Source organism: Astatotilapia calliptera, chromosome 2 (assembly GCF_964374335.1).
Source record: "Astatotilapia calliptera chromosome 2, fAstCal68.1, whole genome shotgun sequence".
Lineage (NCBI taxonomy): Eukaryota > Metazoa > Chordata > Actinopteri > Cichliformes > Cichlidae > Astatotilapia > Astatotilapia calliptera.
Genome location: NC_137423.1, coordinates 19,963,235 through 19,973,550, shown reverse-complemented (window position 1 = coordinate 19,973,550; position 10,316 = coordinate 19,963,235). Strand labels below are relative to the sequence as shown.

At 39.8% G+C, this 10,316-nt stretch overlaps 1 protein-coding gene across 3 annotated transcripts; it reads left to right on the top strand.

Moving 5' to 3' along the window:
- Window positions 1-164: 164 nt before the first annotated feature.
- LOC113032923 (caspase-3-like) lies at window positions 165-8,085 on the top strand. Of its 3 annotated transcripts, XM_026186073.2 has the most exons (7): window positions 165-276; window positions 2,974-3,042; window positions 3,579-3,736; window positions 5,920-6,048; window positions 6,496-6,671; window positions 7,247-7,367; window positions 7,621-8,085. In XM_026186073.2, the coding sequence occupies exons 2-7, from the start codon at window positions 2,981-2,983 to the stop codon at window positions 7,848-7,850; spliced, it is 876 nt and encodes a 291-aa protein (XP_026041858.1). In that variant the 5' UTR covers window positions 165-276; window positions 2,974-2,980; the 3' UTR covers window positions 7,851-8,085. The 3 variants fall into 3 exon arrangements, with proteins under 3 accessions (XP_026041858.1, XP_026041847.2, XP_026041866.1); XM_026186062.2 differs by lacking the exon at window positions 165-276 and having other exon boundaries at window positions 2,891-3,042; XM_026186081.2 differs by lacking the exon at window positions 165-276 and having other exon boundaries at window positions 2,979-3,005.
- Window positions 8,086-10,316: the final 2,231 nt, after the last annotated feature.

Here is a 10,316-nt window from a genome sequence, read left to right as displayed (position 1 = left end):
GTCTGAACTGCTACTGGGATTTCCGCGGAGCTTCTGATAATTATTTGTCACAGCATTTCACCTGCCTGTGCAGAAAAGAGAAGGGATTGTTGGTAACTAAACAATAGTTGTCTAAACCAATCAGCGTTTGTCTTTTAGTAGCGTCATCCCGCCCACACAGAATCGGCGTTCCCATTGGCTCAAAGTTTCAGGTATAAACTTTTAACAGAGATTTCCTGGTTGGCTTTATTTATGTAACATACTTCATAAAAGCACTTTCTACTGTCTCATTAAGAGGTACGTTTATTTTGGTGTTTTCTACTCCGTTCGTATTTACCCTTATGAGTTACTCGCTGCGTGGGTTTACCGTGTTCCCGCTGATATTTACGTGTTTTATCAACTATTTGCTTCACTAACGCGTTTTCTGACGTAGCTGTAAACTAAACTGAAATTGTTTAACAAACCAGCTCGGGAGTATTATTTTTAGGTCATCGTTCACTCGCCTTTATTACTGTGTAACATTAGCTGTAGTAGCACTTTAATGGACAGTTGTCGTATGTTAGGTTTTTGTAGTTTGTGCTACTAGTCTGCAGTGGGACTCACTTTTACGGCATTTATATAATTCATATGGAATATTCCCACAGATCTGTCACTCATGTACGGGGTAATTATTAAGCTAACATCCAGGTATGGTGCGTGGAAGTATTTCAATTGGCTTAACGTAAAAACAAGAACGTGCTGATAGAAGGGTTGTAAATAATTTTTTGTTATCATTGCAGTTTCGTTATTAGCTCTAACTTGGTGTAGTTAAACAGTAATGGTTGTTCCTTAGTATTAGTCTGCTTTGAATATGTTAACATTCAAACACATGGGTGTGTGGAAACAGCAGTCTGTGGTCCTAACCCCAAAAGTAAACCTAACTAATAATAGTCAAATGAACAACTTACAGGAAGCATCATGGGTTTTGTGGTTTTTTCACTTTGGCTAGATCACGTGACCAGTATTTATGACAGGCTGAGATCCTCTAAACCTGAGTTGTTGAACATGGGTCTAGGGTCCAGAGGTAGCCCAGCTCACTAAATGGGCGACTTAAAATATAAAAGAATTTCATTGAGGGCATTTATTAATTATTGGTATTCCTCCTGATGCCAGTGTTGTGCTAGAAACTGATTTTTGATGTTTCAGTGTGCTTATATTGGTAAATAGACTGACCATACATTTATGGAGGGGTTATATATTTAAAATAAAGACAGGACCTGTTTGTCTGTATTTCCTATGTCTATACAGCCTTACTGCACCTACATTATCAGCCCTTTTTGGCCATTTTAAATATCTTAATAAAACTGTGATGTTATGTTTGTTTGCAGCTCTCTGGGACAAATCTCTGTTGAAAAAAAGACATTTTTGGTGGCAATCAGTTTTTACCTGGGTAAATGTCTGTACAAGTGATTTTGCCAAAACTTCATCTCAACATCTACTTGGTGACAGAAATGGCTTTCATGAGAGATGTGTTTTTGACAGATTATCGGCCATGAGTCATTTACGACGGTCTACTGTTCAGCACAGCACCCGCAGTTACAGGAAAATGAAATATATTTTTAGAGATGAACAAAAGACATAAAATACTATTGCTGTTTTTGAAACTAACTGCTGTGCCTTCACACCATTCCGTACAAGTGTAATATCCATTTAAAAGAGGAAAACTGTCTTAGTTCACCCAAAGGCTTTTATCTGCATCGGAAAATATGACCTCATCACGTAGCCTTGCTGACACCAAGCGACAGGCTTAAGTGACCAGTTGCTTGGTGGCATATGTACCAGTGCCATGTACTAGTACACACAATGTAGGAAAAATAAGCATCGTAATATACAGCTGGCTTATGTTAGTAGTCTTCATTTTGACAGACCTTTATATTTTACAACGTGTACATTATGTACTGCAGTGTTCTCATACACCTATATTTATCAAACTAACATCTGGATGTTTCAGAATTTAATTTAAAAAAATCAAACAGAAAGATACTGACTCACTGTTTTCATGTTGACAGTTATTTTCTCTTTCACACTGAGGTAACTTTTCTCATGATCCTTATAAAACACTTCCTGTTGTGTCAGTGGTTTCACTATGAGCTACAGTTTGGTGTGGTTTAACAGGAGTGGCTCTTCCTGAGTATGCTTTTAAACTGCTTTAACTTATATATTGACATATTAGTTAATCCATAAAGTAGATTCTATGTTGGTAAACACAAGGTTGAGTGTATGCACCAAACCCACAAACCACCAAACCACTGGTCTAATGTTTTTCTTATTTTTACTGCTCTTGTGCCTTCTGCCATGACCCCAAAATTTCCCACGTTTGGGACTAATAAAGGTTTATCTTATCCCTGTTACCAAACAACTTCCAGGGTAACTATTGTGCTTGTTGTGGGGTTTTTCTTTCCACTTTGAGATTGTATAATCTGGCATACTCTATCAAGCTACATGACCTTACAGGTTGGGACTGCAAAAAAAGAAGAATCCCATTCCAGTTTGTTGGTGTGTGCTTCCCTGAGTAAATGTGTTAAATGCAGAGAGGAATTTCCCCACGGGGATCAGTAAAGTATACATTATTATTATTCAAGAATTGCACATCAATCAACTCCAAACGTTTTAGTCATGCTTTTCACAGTTTTGCAACTTGCACAACCCAACCAGACTCCAAAAATACACTTCTCCAGAAAGTGTAGCTCTTTCTTGAAAACACTGAGAATGGCATGTATTTCCTTGTAAAGTAATTGTTCTCCTTTTTCTAATGAAGAAATGCTATAGCATGATCTACATCACTGATCTTAAATCTTGAAAATGAGGAAGCTAATCAGCCTAAACGAAAATGCATGTGTTTTTAAACCAACTGCAAGCGTTAGTAGGGGTGTGGTCCACCTTTGGAGAGGATCCACGGGGTGTTTGGTTTCTTTATCTTCCTGTGGTGATTTCTATGCCACCTTTTGTGTGCAGGAACATCATGGCTGATGGTGACATGCAGAGAGGTGGGGACACTGTAGATGCTGCAGTTTGTGGAAATGGGTAACTATTGTGTGTTGTTGCTCACTGTCTGAGTGCCCACGTGTTGAGAAAGCTTAACTACTGTAGCAGCTCTGTTTGCTGAAATGTGGAGACTTGTGCACCTCCTGGCTGATTTGACCTTGGCTCAGGTTGTTTTCCTTCATATTTTAACACAAGTGGCTTATGTTACCGTCATCTTCACTTTGACAGCCAGCAGTTTATTCTTCAGTTTGCCACAGTGTGGTTTTAAACCAGCAGGATTAATTAGTAAAGAAGCTGAGCGTACAAGAGCTGCTCAAAAGAAAATGGTACATGTGAAAATGCTTAGTTGCACCAATGCTCTGAAGTTCTATCTGGTACAATGACATTTCAAAACCAATCTGTGTGATATTCTTGTACGTTTTCATTGAAGTCGTGGGTAAACAAACAAGTTTAGCTACAGTAGCTACAGTCTTGTTAACAACTTCTTTTATGTGTGACGGTGTTAAACAAGTTCTTCATGTTTTAAGTACAGGGCAGTCATGAGTCAGAGTGTGTGTGTGTGTGTGCTCCATCAGGGGAAATGCAGAGGCTGCAGGAAGTTGCAAGACTACTGAGGAAAAGGACTGGAACAGCAGTAAACCAGAAGCCTCTGATGTTTACCGCTACAAGATGGACTACCCCTGCATTGGCACCTGTGTGATTATCAACAACAAGAACTTCCACTCAAAAACAGGTAAGATGAGATAACCTTTATTAGTTCCACGTGTGGGACATTTGTTTTGTTACAGCAGTGGACAGTGCAAAGTTGCATAGAAAATTAGAGAAAAAAACAGTGGATTGATATATCTATGAGATACTGTACACAATAGAATAGAATAAAATAAAATGCCACCACAGTGGTAACAGTGGGTCTAGACCAGGGGTGGGCAACTCCAGGCCTCGAAGGCCGGTGTCCCTGCAGGTTTTAGATGTGTCCTTGAACCAACACAGCTGATTTAAATGGCTAAATTAGCTCCTCAACGTGTCCTGAAGTTCTCCAGAGGCCTGGTAACGAACTAATCATGTGATTCAGGTGTGTCGACCCAAGGTGAGATCTAAAACCTGCAGGACACCGGCCCTCGAGGCCTGGAATTGCCCACCCCTGGTCTAGACAGTCATTGAGATGGACTGAGACACTTTGCATTTCATGATCATTGTCTTCGTCTAAAACTGCCTCGTCACAGTGCTCGTTCCAAACTTCACTAATTTTCCAAATGTCATCAGCTGCGCTACATTGTGCCTCACACTTCACACTGTGGCATAAAAACAACCTGATACAGTCTTTTTAGTTTTTAACTTATCACAATAGGAAAAGAAAACATGTACCTCACATGGATATGACCTTGAATAAAATGTAAATACAGTGAAGACCAACACAAGATCCTTTAAATGTTATTACCCAGCACGTGTTTGGAGATTGAATGGTGGTTGATTGACCTCCTAAGACCCGAACTCTTCCTTCTTGGACTTCCTGTCACAGGAGTGTTTGTATGTTATAACCTTATCCAGATTTATAGAATGTCGGGGAGTGCTTGTTTTCTTTTTACACTATGCTCAATAATAGTGTTGTATTTGTAAGACATGACACCTCTATGGTGCAGATGTTTCCCTCTCACTTCACCCAGTTGTAAATGTGCACATGTTGTGGTGTAACAGTAGTAGCATCTGTAGGATCATTTTACAGCTGCTGCTGTGACAAATCCCAGTGTCTGCAGTGAAAAGGGAGATGGGATTTTCCCACATTTTTCCAAATGTACAAAAAGTCAAATGAAGTACTTTCCACTGCTTTGCTTTTTGTGCAGTTGCAGTACAAAGGAATCCTGCTGTGACAGTTACAATCCCAGTTCCAAAACAAACTTGGAACTAAAATGTAAAACAGAATGCAGCGACAGATCTCACAGACCAAATGGTAAATGGCCTGTATTTGTATAGTGCTTTACTAGTCCCTAAGGACCCCAAAGCGCTTTACACATCCAGTCATTCACACACTGGTGATGGCAGCTACATTGTAGCCACAGCCACCCTGGGACGCACTGACAGAGGCGAGGCTGCTGGACACTGGAGCCACCGGGCCCTCTGACCACCACCAGTAGGCAACGGGTGAAGTGTCTTGCCCAAGGACACAACAAACGAGACTGTCCAAACCCGGGTTCGAACCGCCAACCTTCCGATTACAAGGCAAACTCCTAACTCTTGAACCAACACTTCATTGACCACAGAGCAGAGGAAACGAGCGCTGTCCCGTTCTCCCGTTCTTGTTTAATATCAGGACTCTACCTGTACCGCACTCCTGGCTCTTATTTGTCATGTTCCTGTTTCGTGATGCTCCAGCTGTTTGCAGGTGGTGAAATATCTGGAGGCAGGTAGGCCAGTTCAGCACCCGTACTCTTCTAGTACGAAGCCACATAAAGAATGCAGTTTAAAAGACGATGGTGATGGTCCCCTCCCAGATGTGAAGGCTGTTAGTTCCATAGGCACTAATGCCAGATTCTGGGCGTCCAATCATGATATGATACCCAACCATGTTACTGACATGTGGCCAGTTAACCTGAGGTAACCCTACAGTGCTGTGAAAAAGTATTTGCCTCTTTCTCCAGTTCTTTTTTTTTTTTTTTAATAGTTGTCACATTTACATGTTTTAAATTTAACAAACTTTAATATTAAACACAGATAATCTGGGTTAGAATGAGCTGTATATTTATCATGAAATAGTTAAATGTATTAGCTTGATTTGATGTTTTTTTTAAGTTTTGTTGTGAATAAAATATCAGCTTATGAGATTTTAAATCATTGCATTCTGTTTGGATTTTATTTCCAGGATTCCCAGACGGTGCTGACTTTATAGTGTGCTACCTTTCTGCTTGTGTATCTCTGTAGGGATGGGCACTCGTAATGGGACAGATGCTGATGCTGCCAGTGTTGCAAAGACCTTCAAAAACCTGGGTTACAAGGTCCAAATATTAAATGACCAGACTGTGGCTGAGATGAAAAGGCTGTTGTTAGACGGTAAGAAGACGTTAAAGCTTTACCTCTGTATTCACAAAAACCTCTCCATCCTGTTACAGTCAACCTGTGAGCTGATTGTAGTGAAATGCTGTGGTTGTGGTAACCACCAGACGGCAGTTGTTCTAATGTTGCTATAGCTTTTTGTTAGCAGTTGGCGGATGTTATAGAGCTACACCAGTTACACTTACATAACAGGTACTGTCTGGTTTGGTTTTAACCAATCATCCCAGTCGTTTTAGGAGAGTAGCCTTAGCCCATTGAGAAAGAAGAGTGAAAAAGGATGTGAAGGAACATAAAATATCCAGAAGATTTTATTTTTGTTCATTCTATTAGAGTAGCTCCGCCAAAATAAAAGCACTGGCTTGTGAGTTGGCATCAGGGGGTTGTTTAAAAACAGCTGGACTAATGATTCCTTGGTGTTTCCCCTCTGTTCTGCTGTGTTTCCAGCATCCAAAGAGGACCACAAGAACAATGCATCATTTGTGTGTGTGATGCTTAGTCATGGGGATGAGGGTGTCATATACGGCACTGACGGCTGTGAAAAGTTTGATACGCTGGTACAGTGCTTCAAAGGAAAGCAGTGCAAGGGTCTGGTGGGGAAACCAAAGCTCTTCTTCATACAGGTGAGTTCATTATGGCAGTGTGGTACACTTCTGCGATGTTGATTCCTGTGTTTCAGTCTTTATATAGTAACGTCTTCATTAGTAGTTTATTAAGTTCAAAGTGTTGCTTTAATTGTCATCTGTTTTATAACTTTTAAAAACAAAACAGTGCTTTCACTTTAAATGTACATGAAAAAAATGTAACCATTGAATTTCTTTATATTTAACTGATGAGTCAGAGCTAACACACCCACTTTTTAGCCACTTTGATTTCCTCCAGGAGCTTTGAGGACAACTTGCCCAACACAGATGTTTTGGATATAAAGTCCAGATGTTTCTTCACATTGTTCGAGAGCTTTAGTTAATGTGGGGAGGTTTTAAACTACTTTTAAAGATTGGAATTTACAAAATATACCTTTAACCCTTTTTCTTAATATCCAGTATGACTGATAACTTTTGTTTATATGTCCTGGTGCTGCTGAAATTCAAGTTCATTTAGATAATGCTTCGAATAACTGCCCGCCCAAGTTTCCCTAAGGTGTTTCAAGATGTGTGCCAAATATGAGATCGATTTTGAGTTTCTCCTTCCTTTTCAGGCATGCCGTGGTTCAGCCCTGGATGAGGGAGTCATTGAGACCGACAGTGTAGGAGACGAGCAGACGTCTGAGAAGATTCCTGTGGAGGCCGACTTCTTATACGCCTATTCCACCGCTCCAGGTACAAACAGTTTCTCAGACGGGACATTTTAGAGTGATGTCCCGACCTCAGGACCCACCTTCTGGGTCATTCTCATAAACCGATGGGTTGGGGTGTGAAGAACAAGCATCGACACATTGTCCTGTTCATTTTCTGTCTATGCTTCCCTTTTTCTGTTTCCTTTTTTTTTTTTGGTCTACAACGCAGCTGATGTGTCACATGTGGTGTCCAAACTTGTTTTCTAAGAGCGCTAACGCTGTCACTCGTCCTGCAGGATACTACTCATGGAGAAACACAAGCAACGGCTCCTGGTTCATACAGAAGTTGTGTGAGATGTTGGAGCGCTACAGTGGGAAGCTGGATCTGATGCAGATCATGACGCGAGTCAGCCACAGTGTTTCACGCCAGTTTGAGTCGTCCTGCAACCTGCCTGGATTTAGCAACAAGAAGCAGATCCCCTGTATCGTCTCTATGTTGACCAAAGACTTTTACTTCCCCGTCTAGATTTACATGGTTGAACCTAATATCTACCCTCTGGCCACCTTGAATGTATACAGTCTGTTGTGGTGTTCTGAGCAGGATAACAATGATTTAATTGTCACTATACCCAAATGCACTTTGCACTGAGGTAAAAACACATCAGTGTTGGATGATTTTAGTGTTTGGTCTTGTTTGGGAAACACAAAACACTATTAGTTCCATAGTTAAAAATATATTACAATAAAAAAACTTATACTGATGCGACAGCTTCCATCTTTTGTCATGTGATCAGAATCAGAATCAGAATGGGGTTTATTGCCAAATGTTGAGCAGGTTTACAACATTAGGAAATTGCTGCGGTGCTTCAGTGCAAACATGGTGTCATAAATAACACTTAAATAGACATGGAAAAAATAAAAGTAGGGATAAGAATTAAAAGTGCTACGTGGAAAGATATGTGCATGAGATATACATGAGATATATACATGAGAGTAAGAATTAAGAGTGCTACGTTGAAAGATATATACATGAGTGCAGGTGGTGATCAGTGCCAAACATGGAATGATACAGTGAACACAGCGTAGGGTCATGTGTTAGTGGCGGGGACAGTCATATGGTTATTGTTCATGTGTCCAACAGCAGAGGGGAAGAAACTGTTCTTATGGCGAGAGGTTCTGGTGCGGATGGACCGGAGCCTCCTGCCTGAGGGGAGCAGGTCAAACAGACTGTGTCCAGGGTGAGAAGGGTCAGCTGAGATCCGAGCTGCACACCGCAATGTCCTGGAGGTGTACACAATGCTGTAGGTTTGACACTTCATTGTGTTGCAATGGCCCAAAGTCCAGACCTCAACCTGACTCAACTGTTTACATGCCGTATCTCTCACAGAGGAAACTTTAATATCACCTGTCAAAATCGCACTTGTTTTATTCTGAATTTTACACACAGGAATAAGATCATTGATCCAACTGACCAAATCATTCACACAGCTGGTTTGAAACGTTTGAAGAAAATTCAGGTCAGCTGATGGTTCAGTAGTATTTGCTTTAAAAGCATATGTGTGGATATAACCTGTAACATAATGCTACCACAAACACACCCGAGATCGTATGTAGAGCAAAGTTGCACCAGCAATGTCTAAACTAAAGCATTATGGAAAATTACATGGGATAAATTATCAATATGTTTAAGGGACAAGTAAAGAAGTTCAAGCCTCACAAATAACTGAAGTCATTTTATGAAAAAAAGCAGTCTTGATAAATGATTACTGAATTTTGAATTTGCCACAATAAAAGACACTTTCACATTTGATTGGATGTAGAATTTCAACCTCCTTATGGAATCTTTATTTTTTCACTGGCTTTGATTTTCTTTTGCTCTGCAATTTAAAAAATTAAGAAAATTCCCCTAAACTGATCATATTTTCAAAAACTGATGGCGCGGTCCTTTAAGCACAGAACTTTAGTAACGTTGTTACTTCGCGCCTCTGAACAGGAAACAGAACCCATTCTGCGTCCTCGGGTCTCTGGAGCTGAAATTTGCAAGTCTTGTTTTCTTCCAACCTCTAAAAAGCAGAACGGGACAAAGGAACCTGTATCTTCGAGACTGCACATTTCTACCCTCTTTTCGACCAAACTGGTCCGGCTCTGTGGAAAATATCTGCTGGCACAAATATAGTTTTGACCACAAGAATTCTTTTTGACCAACAAAGTAAAGGAAGTTATTTTAGCCTCGTTTCTCCTTATGTTGGAATAGTTTGGTTACACGGATATTGACACTAAACTCAGTTGTCACGTTTATGTTACGAACCTGCTTCTTATACTGTCCAAATTCTATATTCATAAATCCAAGTTCTCCTGTAGTAAGCAAAATTTCATTCAATTACTTTTGTATATATATTTTCTCAGTAATGGGCAACAAGAATAACAACGTGTCGCCTTTTTAAACATTTGAATATACTCCTATAATGTGTCTGAACGAGTAGAGACCCCGGGCGCTTTGTCTCTATGGTATACTAACTTGCATCTTCTCTACTCCTGTGTTCTTGCCAGCCTGATGTTTCGTCTTGTTGTTCTCGTTTTTTTTTTTCGAACTGAAATTATAAACTGAACAGTCAGTCATTCCAGTTCAGTTTGTACAGTAGATATCCAGGGCAAATAAGAGTAACAATAAACAGTACAATGAAATAAGAAGGGTAAATAAATAAAGGAAAGGAAAAAAGAGGGATGTGACAGACTTCATAACAACTTTGTACTTGAAAGTTGTAATTATGACAGCTCGTTTGTTAAAAGCTTCTGAATGAATTTCAATCAATGATAAACCTTTTTTTTTTTTATTAATTTAAGAGAGTTTAAGTAATATTCAATTTCAATCAAAACAAATTAAATGATGGGGTTGAGTTTTGAAATTTACATTTATGTAAATGAAATTTCCCGATATAAAGATTGACGATGTCTTGTTGTTCTTAATAAAGTTGGATTTTTAAAAAGTGAC

Excerpts from the sequence above, each read along its gene's own strand:
- LOC113032923 (XM_026186062.2), top strand. The coding sequence starts at position 2,954 with ATGCCACCTTTTGTGTGCAGGAACATCATGGCTGATGGTGACATGCAG. Across the intron at positions 3,043-3,578 it reads GCTGCAGTTTGTGGAAATGG|GGGAAATGCAGAGGCTGCAG; the intron begins GTAACTATTGTG and ends GTGCTCCATCAG. Across the intron at positions 3,737-5,919 it reads GAACTTCCACTCAAAAACAG|GGATGGGCACTCGTAATGGG; the intron begins GTAAGATGAGAT and ends GTATCTCTGTAG.